General features: G+C 42.0%; 1 protein-coding gene across 1 annotated transcript in view; it reads right to left on the minus strand.

Moving 5' to 3' along the window:
- Plce1 (phospholipase C epsilon 1) overlaps positions 1-16,915 on the minus strand; it is a 263,328-nt gene that overhangs the window by 153,411 nt on the left and 93,002 nt on the right. Inside the window, exon 2 of the mRNA XM_059258527.1 lies at positions 16,456-16,741. Within this exon, the coding sequence (XP_059114510.1) occupies positions 16,456-16,741 (286 nt within the window). The remainder of the gene's footprint in view (positions 1-16,455; positions 16,742-16,915) is intronic.

Below are 16,915 nucleotides of genomic sequence, written 5' to 3' on the forward strand. Positions count from 1 at the left end.
CTGACACTTAAAAGCCTCCCACTCAGCTCAGAACTAAGCATATTACTTGCAAAAACTCAAGGTATCTTAATCTAACCAAGGTAAGATTAGTATTCCATCATACAGCTGAGCAAACCCAGGGAGGACAAGCAACTTGTCCAAATATCTGTAAGTAGTGAGAAGAGGCACCTGAATTCTAAGCTAGATGTGGGCAACTCTAAAGCCTGTGCTTTTAAACATTTCCTGTAGTTTGGGCACCAGAATTTAACTCATCTACAAACTCAAGATTGTTCATTCCTTCTTTTAAATGAAAATGGGATAAAAAATGCTAGCTCACAAGACCTGCTGCATCCCACTTGCTAACCTGATGCATAAATTCTGTGTGCATTGAGTCCTATTTTGTGACTTCAACCCAGATAATGTAAATATTCCAGTAACAGACAAGGACTATTTTATATTTAATTATACAACCAGCATGCTTTTGACTATTGTTTGATGATTTAGGCAAACGCTTTTTACTGACAAAGCCAAACCCAACTTTAACAGAGAAAAAAAAAATAATGGCTGTGCAAAGTGGCCAATGATACATTTGGGAACCTCAGACTGGACACATTAAGATCATTATAGGGCTGTTGTGCAGAGGAAACTTGGGAATCTACAACTTCATGCTTACCACCACGGTCCTTGCTTGAGCCCTTATTAACTCTACAGCCATGGTGCTAACTGATGGGGCACTTTACAGCTCCTCATCCTGAAGGCTCAGTTCTCAGTCCTTTGCTCATCATTATTTTATCTTAAGAAGGCTCACTGTATGTTGTAACCATCACAGCTAAGCAGATGGCTTGCAAATATACAACTCTGATTTTCAGCTTTTTGCTGTGATAAAATCTGGACATCCCAGTCTCCCAAAGTTAAGACAAACAAAGTGTATACAGGTCCCACTTAAAAAAAATAAGACCAACCCCTTCCTTTTCTCAGACCCCAAGTTCCAGAGGCAAGTCTTATTTCTTCTTCTGTGTCCTAGTCCATGGTTGCCACTTACTGATCACTTGACTCAAGGGCTGGCTGGTCCTTTCCCATCCACTGCCTCAGCTTACCCCTCATGTTCACCTGCTTATGTTTACATCAGCCTCCGTTTGTTCTGTGCTACGAAAAAGCAAGGAAGTATTTATAAAACTCCCATTAGATCAAAATAGAGGGACCCAGAAAGGCCCTTTGACCCTGTGAGATGATGTTCTGGATGGCAACGCCAGGCAGTAGGAGGATGGAGGTCAGCCCAGTGAACTGTGTAAAGAAAACAACACCATTTATACAAGTCTGGGAGAGCCCTCAACACTTCCTTCCTTAAGTTAGTTTTTTCTGACTTGGTATAAAACAGTCATCTGATCTGAAAAGACAGCTGTTGGCGTCTCTCTCTGGGGCCTGAGGAGCACACACAGGAACAGTGTTGGCTCCTCCGGCTGGATGGGAACAGCCCAGGTGGCCAGTATCTGGTATCTGGGAGCCCCTGCTGAACTGCTGCCACTGCTCACTGTTGCAAGCCAGGCCTGACGGCCCAAGAATCCTGGCACCTAAGCTCACTACACATGCCTCCTTCTACCAGCGCCCTTGATGGACTCCACATCAAGTAAAGAGTGCTCAGGAGTGTGGGCTCTAAAGCCGGACAGACCCAAGTTCAAATTCTGTTTGGCAATTCGCTAGTTCTTTAACCCTGAAATCAAGATCTCCAGGGAGAGACATTTATCTGGAAACTTCCTGTGACTCCCAGCTGAGAGTACAAAACATTACCAGAAAGATGGTACAAGTCAATATTCCTGAGCTCTTCACACCTGTCAACATATCCTATGTGTGTCTATGTAGAGTGGAATAGACACAGCCAAAGGGATCAAAGACGCGGAGCCTTCCGTGGGGTAAGTTAGAAGGTTCTAGAATTGACCTGGCAGCCATATTGGCTGATTCTTCTCAGCCAGCTTACTCTCTCCAAGGCCATACTTCACAGATGAGGATGAGAGATATCACATACAGTCATCTAATAGCATGCCCCAAACATGCCAAAACAGGTGTACCTACTAAGCTTAACTATAGGGCTTCAGTTTGTGGATTGGAGCAATCAGGTCTGGAGCAAGAAGAGAATAGCTCTGAATATCAGGGCTTAAAGATGTAAATTCTCTTTCCTTTTTCCAGTCTCTCTATATAACTAACATTTATAGCAACACCAACTTCAAGTGTCTAGGATTTACAATGTGACTCACATGGTTGTTCTGAGAATTACACAGAACATAACTGAAATAGCACAGTGACCAGGCCAATAACGGAAGGCCCACATGTTTCTGTGTGAGCACCAGGCAGGTCATCCTATACCCTGGGCACATGTTAATATTTACTTATTTAAGCATATGAGAGTTGGAAAAGGATGAACAGCTCATTAATACACACAAGCCACATGGCTCCTTCATTCTACTAAAGTGCACATTATTCACTGGTCACATATTTCTTTCAGGGGCATTTCCTTTTGTTCTATACTTACAGGGGTAGATATAAAAGATACCAGGAGAGTGTATATTTTCTGATAGCTGGTCAATATGATCTAGTTACACTTTGATCCTTTCACCTGAAGGGACCCATCTGATCAGATCCTGCTTCCTCTACAGGATGATAGTCTACTAGAACTCCATTCTGACCACTCAGAGTATTTCATAGTTTTTGACTATAGACCCTGGGCAGCAAAGAGTAACTCCAACCACTTCATCAGTGGAGGAAATTTGGAAAATTTTAAAGTGGATCATGAAACAGACAGAGGGATTGGTGACGGAGGCAAGGGAGAGAAGATTACGGTTGTGCAATGAAGTGACATAAACAAGAATGAACCAAGGTTTTCATGTAGAGATTCTATCTAAGAAAACAAAAAAGCAGATCCCAACTCTTGGTGTCTCATGTGAGATCAGACTCTTGCTGGCTCTGGGGCTGCATTTCCAGTTACAAGAGGGTTGGTGTTGATAAAGCACTTAGGACAGTGAATGGTGCATAGTGCCCGAGTCAATAAATGGTATGTTTATTGTTTGATTTGGGTTTAGGGGTCTGTGAGCTTGATTAGATAAAGGGTTCAAAAGCTGATTCAAGTAAAGTGGGCAAAGTGTCCACAACAAACTGAAGATGCCACCTTCTGGGCTCATGAGTAGATCTCAAGGTAGAGTGGAATAGACAAAAAGGGATCAAAGACCCAGAGCCCTCCATGGGATAAGTCAGAAGGTTCTAGAAGTGACATGGCAGCCATATTGGCAGAATCTTCTCAGACAGCCAGCTTACTCTCTCCAAGACCATGTGTGCAGGCTGAAACAGAGGAGAGAAAAGCTGAAGTTCTACAGATGGACTCCACTGACAAGGCTGGGACTGGAGTCAGTTTTTGATATGATGTTCTCTGTGCTTTCTGGAACATGTCTGCTTCAGTTCAATCTCCGTGATATCACCTCCACTTTCTGTCTCCTCCTTCGTCTTCTCCCCTCCCTTCTTCCCATTCTCCCCTCCTTCCATTTGTTCTCTCTTTTCTTTGGAGAGGGAATTCCATAAAAAAAAAACCAACAAACAAAACAACCCAGCTTTCTCAGGGCTGAGCTAGAGCAGGAGGAAGGGAATTGTAACGTTGCCCAGTTGAGTTTTCTAGGAAGATGGAGACCCAGGGCAGGGAAAGTGAGCCCTTGGAATTATGGAAGATCCGGGTACGGATGGGAGAGATGAACTCTGAAGGTGAGATCCAGGAAGGGCTACTGTCTCCAATCCCTGTTCTCCTGAGATTTTTCTATGACCGAGCACCCAACACAGCTCCAGAGACCTCTCCAGGCCCTCCATGTTCCCTCCTTTTGGCAAACCTGACCCTGATATCCCTTTCTGAGACTCATCCTATCATTAGAACTTTGTTCTTGCTATTTCTGAGTGTCTTTTTTGCTCCATCTGCACTTTGAGGGACAGTATTCCAATAAATTTATATTCTTTATTTATTCTATCTCATTGTACTTTCTATCTACACTGGCCCCTTTTACAGATGAAAATGATGAAGTGCAGGAAGAGAGAAATGAGGTGATCTCAGATCGCTCTGTGACTACATTTGGGAGTCTTATTGTATCTCACAAGCTTTTTCAAAAATGTATAAAATATATATTTTTAAATTTTAAATTATTTGTAAAGTTAGCATACAAAGAAAAGGGTCTCATTATGACAATTTCATATATTTATACATGATTATTATATTTAAGTATATTGACATTATATATAAGTATATGTAATGTAAGTATATTATTATATATAATATATGAATATATATGCTATTATATTTGTTTTAATTAATTTCCCTCCTCCACTTCCTCTCACCCCTTGCCCTCTCTTTTTGGTCCTCTTCCTCTCCCCCAAATAGTCCCTCCTCTATATTCATGACACCTCTATTTTATTAACTTCTCTATCCCCCCTATAAACCCTACATTCTTTACCACTGATCTTTGCCTTGGTTTATTACACAACAATGTAATCACTTGTTCACACAGTCATCTCTCTGTCAACTAAATTGCCAATTCCTGGAGTTGAAAAGAGAGTCCTTCTCTGCTGTTTCATCCTTAGCTAAAAGAGTCTGAGCAGATATATGTAGGTGTTTTCCATACTATACTATATAACATCCATTTCCTATAGGTAAATCAGAGTCAAGATAATGGCTGAATGTAACTCTAGAACTATTCAAATCATGTTCCTGTGAGCTCTGGGTCTGTAACCATTGAGGGCTCAGTTCCAAGCTGTTCTGTGCCTTGGCTTCCTTGGAAATGTCTCACTTCTACCTTATGATTGATAAGTTGTGAACACCAGGGAATTATACTATTTTATTTTATTTATTTATTTTTTGGTTTTTCGAGACAGGGTTTCTCTGTGTAGCTTTGTGCCTTTCCTGGATCTCGCTCTGTAGACCAGGCTGGCCTTGAACTCACAAAGATCCGCCTGCCTCTGCCTCCCAAGTGCTGGGATTAAAGGTGTGCGCCACCACCACCCGGCCTAAAGTGATTGTTTATTGATGAAATAACTCTCCAACTTGCCTGCTCAGTTTTCTCTCTCTCTTTCTTTCTTCCTTTCTTCCTCTCTCTCTTTCTTATTCTTTTATAAATGGGGTCAACAGATTCTGAAAAATAATACCACTTAGCTGTGAGAGAGAGACAGACATAATGCTTGCTCTGTTGTGCATATAGAAAACTAAACTATTAAGCTGGGAAGGGTGACAAAGGACATTGAAAACAGAAATAGAGGTTGGGAATGTACCAAGACTCCATCCATGGAAAATGTGAATGCTCTCTGGAGTCTTTCCAACTTTGGAATTTGTATCACAATTCCAATAGGTCTAACTTGGTTTTAACATCCCATTTTCAGAAAGAAAAAGAAGTGTATGTTGTTGGTTCAGAGCTCCAACCATTGGTGGGTTGGCAACTGAGATGTTACGATATTTCAAAGGACAGAGTGAAACACACACATTCTCATCAAACCCAAGCTGAGTGGCTGAAACAAGATGTTAACCCACTCAAAGACCCTGGAGGCTCCAGCCTTTCCCCTTGGATAGCTCTGCAAGACGTCCAGCAAGTTCCAATTTGGGCAGGGGTTTGTTTATTCTGCTTGGTTCAAGTCAGGGTTACGGATCCCTAATGGTTTTAGCGTCCCTAAAGGTTTTCCACATTTGGGCAAGATCTATGCTTTATGTCAGACCCAAGGAGGCTTTGCTCTCAGCTGCTCTGCTGAGCCAGACATGCCAGAAGCATTCAGACACCCGCGTTCAGGGTAGAAGCTATTCCTCGGCACAGATGTGGAACTGTTTTTTTTTTTGCTTTTTTAAACAACAGTGCCATGCTGTAGTAAAAATGCCCCATTCTTTTTTTTTTTTTGAAATGCCCCATTCTTAACCAACTGTATTTTTCATTACATTTCATTTTTTCGCCAGAGATGTTGAATTTTCTAAACTAGTCCTTTTTCTGCAACCACTATTTCATGCCAAACTAAGAGGGTTCACACTGACTCTTGGAGCTCTGTTTGAGCACACCAATTCCTAACGCAGGAATAGGCAGGTTTGCAACTGCCATCCTTCTTTCTCCCCGAGGTTGCCTTTCAGGCTCTGGGCCACAGGCCACCCACTGTTGGTAGGACTTTCCTAAAATCCAATCTGCTAAGACCTGCATGGGCTCTTTAAACCATTAGGGTCAAGCTTTTGCCTCACTATCTGACTTGTAGCTCCATCTGCCAAATGACTCTTCTCTCTCACTGTGACACTGAACCGCTTTCTCTTTGTTCCCCAAGCTCTACACACATTCCCCCTCACAATCTTTCACATTAGTATAAATATAACTTCACAATTTTAAAAGAATTATTCTAAAACAAAATTCTTTATTGTCATAATTGTATGACATATGTACCTATTAAATATATAATAACCCTATATCCACAGATTTATAAAATTTCTCAGGCAAAAATGGGCTGTGCATGGAAAAGCTCAAGAAGACTTATCTTAGAGGTGCAGAAGATGGATCTGGGACTCAGCTAGACTTGGGATCAAATACTGGTCTTGCATATCCTGGCTGGGAAATTCCGGTTGAAGGTGTGCATTAGCAGTTATTACTCCAGAACTTGAGTCTCCAGAGTCTCTGAAACTTTTGCACACTCCCTCTGTTTCCCAGGCTGTCTGCAACATTTTCTTGAAACGGGTGTTCAGATATTTGTTTATTAATCAAGAGAGTGACTGAGTATAAACTGGGGGAAATACCATCTCCACACAGAGAGCCTCAGAAATTCTGAAGCATAAGTTTGTTCAAGTTTCCACAAGAACTGCTTGTTGGTTAGCACATGGAAAACATTTTTTAAATAGCATTTGTTGTCAGAAGAAATACAAAGTTAAGAAGACTTTAAACAAAGAATTAAAACAGTAGGTATGTATTTCTAGTTGGCAAAGTATTTTAGACTTTCCCGCACATGGTTAAATATGTTCTGTTAAAAATTCAGTTAAATGAAACAAAACACTCTCAATTTAACAGTATTAATAGTTTCTTCATTATTTCTTCAAGATTCAGATTTGATTGAAGTTTAAAGAATGACTCAGGCTATCATGAGATTTTTCTCTCTTTCCCAATTGTCTGCTACTGACCCACACATTGCCATTATAAACAGATTAGACACATATTCCATTATGTTCTATAAATGTTCCCATGGACAAGAACTTTCATAGCCCATTTAAGTGAGTTCTAATCCTTTAAGATAATTTGAAAACTTGAAAAAGAATTAATTTCATGTAATAAAAAAACTCATTTAATGTTTACTGTAATGAGTAACTTTACTAAAATATACAAGAAAATTTTTAACTTGAATGCTAAATTTTGTGCCAATTACAGAGTTTAGATTCAGCTTCTGTCTTAGTGAGGGTTTCTATTGCTGTGATAAATATCATGACCAAAGAAACTTGGGGAAGAAAGGGCTTATTTTACCTTACAACTCTGGGGCCCTGAGTACTATCCCTCAGGGAAATCAGGGCAGGAACTCCAGGCAGGGTCTGGAAGCAGGAGCTGATGCAGAGGCTCTGGAGGGGTGCTGCTTACTGGCTTGCTCCTCATAGCTTGCTCAGCCTGCTTTCTTGTACCATCCAGGACCATCCACCCATGCATGGGCGGCACTCCTCGCTGTGAGATAGGCTCCCCCACATCAATCATCAATCAAGAACAGACCACAGGCTTATGCACAGGACAATCTGTTTAGGGGCATTTTCTCAGTTGGTGTTCCCTCTTCCCGGATGACTCTAGCCTGTGTCAAGCTGACATAAAAACTAGCCAGCAGAGCTCCCAATGCCAGCAGCGAACATTTAGCACATTTTCTACTGTTGTGGGAACAGAGACGGTCAGCAGAGAATTAAGTAGAAACAAAAAGAGTTCCCTAATGTAGGTCAGAGGTTGCCCCTTGTTCAATCTGTTCACCTTTCTTGGGGCTCTTAAGTGGTTTTAGAATCCCTGCACTTCACTCCAGACAGTTCAGGGACTTTCCTCCGTGTCCCTGGGTACTACGCTTATTTCAAACACTATCTTTTTACCTTGCTAAAGCTGCATGCTTGCTTGTCACTTGTCCAGCTCCTCATTGGCAGCGCAGTCCTTGAAGGAGAGGCCACATCTTGTTTACTGCTGTAGTTTGGGCACAGAGACGACGTTCAATAAATACCGTTAAGAACATGGGTGAATGAATTGCTAAATGCATGAAAACTAAGGAAAATCTAATGAAGTTACAAGTAGTTGCCAGAAGCCACTAGATAACCTCCTCTCAGGTGTTCCTCAAGTTGCTAGTGCAAGGGCACACAGCCAGGAAATTCCAGGGAGAACTTTTCTTCTCTGTGCACACTATGACTGAGCTCACAGGAGAGTGGCAGCATCACCACCACCATCTCCAGTGACTGTTGCTGTCTCAAGACTGAAGACCGCTGTGTACCAGATACTAAGTTCCTTGTATACATTATCACATCCAGTCCTGAAAACAACTAGAGCTATTGGTCTGATTTTCGTTTTACCGATGAAGAAACTGAAGTTCATAGAAGTAAAGGAGTTTTAAGTGAGAACATTGATGTCAAGACTCAGACCTAAGACGGAGTGATGCTCATGTTCAGTGCCTCCTCAACAACAGCACAAGTCATGGACTCTGATATTCCTCACAGGACTAAGAGATCCTAAGGTAACACTCATTCATGTTTGAACAGCTTTCATCACCTCCCTTCCACGAAGCTTGTCTGTCTCCTCTCTTCTGATATCATTTGAAGGGGAAGCCCGAATGGTCTTCATTACAGTCACTGACAACAGCCATGTTGGAAATGAGGGGCTTGAACTCATCGAAATCTTCACATTGGCCTCTTTTCAAAATTCTAAGTGTCGTGTGTGCACATGCAACCAGTAGAACAAGGCAGATGACATGTGAGTGGCTTTTCTTGGCCACAACCACTTTGATGGGAGATTCGACCCATTCTCCCAATTATCGTAAGTTACATTTTCTAGCCTTGTTTAATTACTGATACTCTTTTCAGCTTTCTGTTTTCTCTTTAGTTTCTGGGTCAGATGCAGTTCTTAACTCCCCCAGTGTAACCCAGCTGCTGAGTTCCTTTTCTGATGAGATTTGCATCTCCCTTATTCTGGGTGGGTTTTTCCAAACATTTAATTAGCAACTTTGAAAATTCATCTTTTAGAACTGTTTTTGTTTTCAGCATTTACTGAGTTTTGGGGGGAAAGCCTTGGAATCTAGTCATCATTAGATTTGATCTTGCTGTAGCATTTCAGATAACTCTGGTGGATGAATTTCTGGAATACGTAACCAAGACATTTTAATTTGAAACTCCAAGTGCCTCTCTGGTACTACAGTTCTGATCTATCGCCATTCTGGGTGCACTGACTGGAACTCAAAGGACCCTCAGTTATCAGACATACTGTCTTGCATTCTTCCCTCCCCCTGGGTCAACACTTCACTAAGATACAGAGCAGAATGTTTTCTTTTCATAAAGAATTTCTAGGGGCAAAATGAAGACGAGTAAGAGGTGACTGCAGCCCAGCTACCCACTCAAACTAGAGGTCACATCTGATGGCAAACTCGCTCCTGGGTCACAGGTAGCTGACCAAATGCTGAGGTTACCCTGTGTGTGGATTCTCTTCTTTGAATGACACCTGACTCCCCGGGGCCCCACAGTAGAGGCATTTTGTCCTGTGCCCATCAGACTTCCTGATCCTATGAAGTACTGCCCCACTTCAGTTCAGCAGCCCAGTGCTTTCTCACTTTAGGTGGTAAGGGCTACTTCAGCTGGCCCGAGACCAAGCATTACGTTTTCTCTGGAATGAGAAACACTGTTCTACAAGCTGCAGACTTCTAAATGTATCTGCATTCTTCCCATAGTTGACACAACTCTAGGCCACAGTAGGCAGCTAATGAATATTTCTTAATTAATTAACTGCTATGGAAATATATTCAGCGTCACATTAAGGTATATTTTTATCCACAAATAATTTCAAGGTTGCAAAACTAATAAGTCAGGACATTTCTTTAAATAAACAGAAATCCTGGAATTGGAGCTATGTGCATACCTTCTCAGCCTGGTAAGCATGCAAGGGCTGTTTTGATTAGGAGGAAGTCCACTAAGACAGCCGTTATAAACAAAGCTACTTACGAGGTATAGTCAGGCACTTCAAATGTCTGTGTTTTCCTACTATGATTTCTGGTTTTAATATTCAAAGCTATTAACTCTTGAAAAAGACAGAGATAGGATATGCTTACTGCAGTAAAAAAAAAAAAATATATATATATATAATTTGAAAATGTGTCCGACTTTTCTAGCAAAAGCAAAATTCCCTTTATTTTCAAATAAGAAGATTGACTCTATAAGGCATGCTTTATTTTTATAGTCACTGTTCTAGCTACAGCCTATGCATGACCAATAACTTGAATAGTTATTCACAGATGTACAGACATGTGCGAAATTATTAAAAATGGACAGTGGAGTTTTTCCTTCCTGCTACATACTTTAAATATCAGTAACTACATTTTGTACTGGTTAAGTGTGATATTTAATCTTGTCATTGGCAAACTTAACAATGTAAGAAGGAAAAACTGTGTTTGTAGCATTATTTTATCAGCTGATGCCATGTACACTCAACTGCTTTACTTGAAAAATTTTATTATCGTATCTTTATTTTACTTTTTCTCTTTCAGCACTGCACATTTCTATGGATTACCTCACCCTTTTCATTTTTACCTTATCTTGTGGGTATTTTGTGATTGTGTTGTTGTTGTTGTTGTGGGTTTTGTTTTTTAAACTTTGTTCCACTTTGCTTTGGGTGAGACAGGTCTCTTGATTCTGCCCAGGCTAGACTCAAATTTGCCATCCTCCTGCCTAGGCCTCTCAAGTGCTGGGACTGCAGGTGTGTACCCACAGATGCCACCACACTTGGCTACTTTATGAGTCTATGAAAGCTAGTGATTGTGACTGCCATTTCCACAGTGTTAATCCTGCGGTTAAGGAGGCTAGTGGGGAGAGGCGGATGATGATAAGGACGGGAAGTGAGGAGGTTAGCTGTATCAAACAGTTGCTCCGTCCAGAGTGCTTACTCTCCACTTGTCTATCTAGAGCTAGCACACCCGTGCAACTAAGGGCATATCCCTGCTGATCAATGCTTTATATCAGAACATGTCTCTTGAGAGGAGAGAGACAGCCTAACAATTAAGAGCAACTACCCTGAAAGCTAGTTTGTTTTCTGTTACTGTGAAAAACACCACGACCAAAACCAACCTGCAGAGGGAAGAAGGGTCTACTTCACTTACACCTCCATATCACAGTCTATCATTGAGGAAAGCCAAGTCAGGAACTAAAGCAGAGACCATGGAGGAATGTTGCTTACTGGCTTGCTCTCCGTGTCTTGCCCAGCTTGCTTTCTTACATAATCCAGGACCACCCTCCCAGGGGTGGCACTCTCCACAGTGGGCTGAGCTATCCCACATCAATTAACAATCAAGAAAATGCCCACAGACAAGCTCTGTCTGTGATACAATTCCTCAGTTGAGGTCTCCTCTTCCCACAGGACTAAGCATGTCGCAAGCTGACATTAAAACCAACTATCACACTGTGAAATCATGAGGACTGGAGTTCAGATCCCAGCACCCATGTAACAATCTGGACATCGAGAACACTCCTATCACCCAGGCTCTGAAGAAGTCTGGAGACAGGAATGTTGCTGGGACTTGCTGGTTTCCAGCCTACCCCAAAACATGAAAGACCCAGGTTCAGGGAAAGACTCTGCTTCAGTGAAATCAGTGGAGAATGGTGGAAGAGGACACCCGATGCCTTCTTTTGGCCTCTGCACATACACACAGGCAAGCAAACTTGCACACACACGTATAAGTTCATACATAGACACACATGTACGTGCATAAACAAACAAATCTTCAATATTTCTGAATTTTGGAAATATTTAACTGAATAGATCATCTTTTTGTTTGTTTGTTTTTCGAGACGGGGTTTCTCTGTGTAGCTTTGCTCCTTTCCTGGAACTCGCTTTGGAGACCAGGCTGGCCTCAAACTCACAGAGATCCGCCTGCCTCTGCCTCCTGAGTGCTGGGATTAAAGGCGTGTGCCACCACTGCCCAGCATGAATAGATCATCTTAAGGATAAAAACCCAAAACCCAAAAAGAGCCAGCTTTGATCATGCTCTGGCTGTTGATCACATCCATGCCACCCCACAAGCTATGGCAAAGCTGTAAGAGTGCAGAGCTCTGTGTGAGCACCTGAACTTGGACATGATGATAAACTGCTGGACAGGTGCTCCCCCTGAACTTGGACATGATGATAAACTGCTGGACAGATGCTCCCCCTGCTTTCCCCCCACAGGTTACCGCAATCCCCATTTGTAATCAAAGCCACTTTCAGGAGGAACTCCTCTGTTCTTTGTAAACTCATGTAGACCTGGGAATAATGACCAGCATAGGATGAGCCTTGTCCACATCCACCTCAGTTTCTCTCAGTTGGAGTAAAATATGCAAAAATTAGATACAGCTCTTTAACATTTTTGAGCAGAGTTCACAGGTGTTAAGAAAATTCACACGGCCTTGTCACTACCCTTCTCCAGAACTTTCCTTTTGTGAAACTGTGCCCATAACTCCACGTTCTCCATAGCCTCAGCTTCTATAATCACCATTCTGCTTGCCAGCTCCACCGCCAAGATTATGTGCCTCATACAAGTGGAATTTTCTGTCTCCTTCCTTGTCTCTACCTCCCCCCAGTTCATTTTCACAGACTTCAAACATGAATTCGCCCTTGGAGAGGTCATCCCTTGACCCTCTTTCTTCTCTTTTCTCTCTGGGGAAAAGATCTTGTGCTTTTCCGTCTCTCCCACTTCATTCTACTTTTTTTTTTTTTTTAAGTAACTGGGGTAATTTCTGGTTCCAGGTAAGAGCATCAAAGTGCAATCCATCATAATCAAGAATGAGAGCCGCCACCAACGAACATCTCAGAACTGGTTGAAAGTTTTTCTCAAGTCCAGTAAAAGTCTTAACTCTGTACTCATCTCCATTGAAAATAATTTCTTCTTGACAGGAAATGCCGTCTAACCCACTTCTAATGTTTCCCACACCCCTGCTGAAGGCCAACTTTCAGCATCCCGCATTCGGAAGCGTAGGACCAAAGCACACTTGGTGCCGCTTCTCCCAGAAAGTGTCTGGAGGTCCACCTAGCTCCTGAAAAATATACTTCTAAAAGCTGGAGACAGAATGTGTGTTACCCATTCTCTATAACTTTTTTCTGCTTTCTTGGTTTTCTTTTAGACTGGGTCTTATATGGAGCTGAGGCTGGCACAAACTAATTATCCTCCTGTCTCAGCCTCCTAAGTGCCATCATGCCTGGATCCTTATGAGCAACTTTTCATTAGCAAGTCCGAGCTGAAAGCTACTGACCAAATCTATGCCACAGAACCCATGCTGAATAACAGAAGAAGTGGCCAAATGAAGCATAGCACTCACCCATTTCCTCCAGATCCACTAGGGACTCAAAACTTACTTTTTAACATGAGGGTCCTACAGACTCTGACAATACTCTTTTCTTTTGAAGTCTCATGTGTTTGTTTTATTCTTTTAAAAAAATGTTATTTTTCAAATTAAACTAAATATAATTTTTGAGATAGGGTTTCACTATGTAGCCGCGACTGGCCTGGAACTTGCTAGATAGACCAAGCTGGCCTTACTTTGAAGATTTAAATTGACAAAAATCACATGCATTTGCTGTTTACAATATAATGTTTTTGAATATACATACACTGTTTGAGTTAGTTAACATGGATTTACCTTGCATAAGTGTGTGTGTGTGTTTGTGTGTGCGTGTGTGGTGAGAAACCTCCTTTTTTCTGATGCATAATTTTCCTACTGCATGTTGAAGAAACATATATTTGACTAAGGCACTTGGAAACTTTGCAAACCCCATGGAAGAGAGCACTGCATTGAAATCATCCTCTAAAGCAGGAAACTAGAAACAACAGAAATAAGCCCAGAGCAAAAAAAAAAAAAAACCAACCAGCTAATATTATTATCTAGCAAGAACTAATTTGACAGTTATTAGAAACCATGAAGAGGGGCTGGAGAGATGGCTCAGAGGTTAAGAGCAGTGGCTGCTCTTCCTAGAGGTCCTGAGTTCAATTCCCAGCAACCACATGGTGGCTCACGACCATCTATAGTTAGATCTGGTGCCCTCTTCTGGCCTGCCTGCATACATGGAGGTATAACACTTGTATACATAATAAATAAATCTTTTTATAAAAAGAAAAAAGAAAAGAAACAAGGAAGAAGCCACAAAACAGAAAATTAAACTCCATTTCTTGCTTAAGACACCCGTTGAAAGCTGTCACATTAGCTGACGGTCTAGTGTAGCTCCAGTGGGAAATAATGTATGAGATGCTGTTCTGAACAAGGAAGTAAAACAGCAATCAAAGTCAAGTTACTATCAGGGCAGCAGGTGCATTGGCCAGTGCTTTTACTTTCTTGGGTCTCTGGAACACGGTTAGCACCCCTGTCTTAGTTGGGACCCTAGATATTCTGGAAGAAGAAAGAAGGTAGCTTGTATTGACTTTGTTTTTATTTCAGGCTGATTGATTTGTCAGATTTAACTCCTTCACCCTTTGAACACGTAGAGTCTTTTACATTCTTTATATGATACTTAACTTGCCACAGTTACATATTATTCTTTAATTATTTCATGCATACAGATCTTGCCTCCTTGTAAATATACAGCAAGCAAGCTGATTGGCAACACTTCGGTGGGATCACCCATAACACCTTCACTCTATGGGGTATAGCCTGGGATTGTGGTGAGTTCCTTGTAAATATATAGCAAGCAAGCTGATTGGCAACACTTCGGTGGGATCTTCCATAACACCTTCACTCTATGTGGTAGAGCATAGGTATGTGGTGGGTGTGGGTAGGTGAACTTTCATGAGGCCTTGCCATGCAGGCACATGCATTGAAACCATGACAATTCTACATGCTAATCCCAGCTCAATGTCTTGGGAAGAGCACCATGGAAAATGTTGTCCTGCTAGTGTCTGGAGGCCACATCGGAGCGGAGAAGCCTTCAACTCTGTGGTGATGGGGGATTCCTTACTGCCCAGATAGTGTAAGTTCAATGATGGTGAGGGTGATGCTTTACTCCCTTGCCAGCATGTATATCGGCACCAACTTTCTCCATATTACTGCTTCAGATTAGTATACACACACTGTATGTTTTCCTTCTATTCCTCATTTGAAGTCAATGTCCAGAAGGGAAGGTGATAGCAGAAAATCATCCAACATGGTAGGTACTCAATGTGGTATACCAGGAGGCAGTAGTGTTCCTCTTAGGCATGGCAAGAGTGAATATGAGGGTGGAAAAGGGAGGCTGAAGAGCAAGGAGCAAGGTCACGGGTCAGCTAGCCCTCATCTGAGGGCTCACTGTAGGGGGGCAATGTCGACTCTCTGTGACAGGGTGGCCGGATGTCAGATGGAGCTCTTGGCACTCCCCAGGCAGTGGAACACAACCTTGCATGGTCCCTGTCTGCCTGGTAGCTTCCTGCCAGGGAAGGCTGCCAAGCAGTTTGTGACAGCTGTGTCGTGAGCAGGTCTCTGAGGTCCTCTAGTGCACTGCCCTTTCTGACCCGCCTGTTTGTCTGTCGTGGGAAGTCGCAGGGGAGTTTGGATGCTCGGGACCCTATTTTTCACTGGCTCCCATTTCTCTGTGCTATGCTGCTGCCTTTCTGGGCCTTTACAACGGGACACATTGAAAAATGGTTCTTTTCTTCTCCTGGCAGCAGAAACCTATTGGTTCTCTACATGAAGGATATTTAGGTTTCACTCTATTCTCAAGCGTGACTGATTTTCAGTGCAATCATGTGATCATATTCACTTACTAGCATTTTCTCAGATTAATTGACATCTCTCCTGGATTATGACTCAGAGAAACTACCCACCTGAATACTTTTTTTAAGGTTTAAAAGACCAGTGAGATGGCTCAGTGTGTAGAGGTGCTTGCCATCAAGCCTGAAGACCTGAGTTCAACCTCTGGAACCCATATGGTAGAAGCAGAGGGCCAACGTCTTACAAATTGTCCTCTGACCTCTAGACACGCAACTGTGATACATGGGCACTCAACCTACTCTCACACTCTCCCACTCAAAATAAATAAACCAATGTAAAAATATTAAAGACAAATTTTTAGCCATTTACTATTTTTAAAAAATATGAACTTCAAAAATTAATGCTTGCTATTTGTTTAAGTCTTAAGAGATTGAATTTTTCTGTTTACTCAAAACTACTCTTGCTTAATTTTCTTAGCATTTCTGACATGTGGACTCAATTTTCCATCAGTAGCTGTACGTTAGATGGTTATCATTCTCTAAAGGCAAAAAACGAAGAGTTAAAAATGAAATTCCAGACATTACCTTTCAGCATTATTCGTCCAGTGGATCCTCCGAAGGTACTGAGAAGGCCGCTTCTTGCTCCTAGAGAGGTGGTTGCCTCGAGGAGAGAACCAGTGATGTACTGAGCTATGGATGTCCTTTGGAGGGTGGCACGGTACTCACATTCGGTGTCTCGTACACATTGCTTTAAGCATGGACCATCTCTAATCCTTCCGCAGGCTGTCTCGGAGGTTGGGAGCTGTCTGGAGCAATGGAGAAGAGATCCAACCGTATCTTCTGTCTCGTCTCTTCTCACTGCACTGTAGATCTGTGAATAGCACAAAGCACAGGAAGTATTAATCTAGTTTCTTAGAAAAGCAAATTAACTTGTTGACAAAATGCCAAGATGACTTATGAAGAAAGAAGGCTCAGTCGGTCTAAGCACAAACACCTTTGAGCTCTGCACTCATGCATTAACCTGAACATTCTGCAGACACCATTT

The sequence above is a fragment of the Peromyscus eremicus genome, chromosome 1 (assembly GCF_949786415.1).
Source record: "Peromyscus eremicus chromosome 1, PerEre_H2_v1, whole genome shotgun sequence".
Classification (NCBI taxonomy): Eukaryota; Metazoa; Chordata; class Mammalia; order Rodentia; family Cricetidae; genus Peromyscus; species Peromyscus eremicus.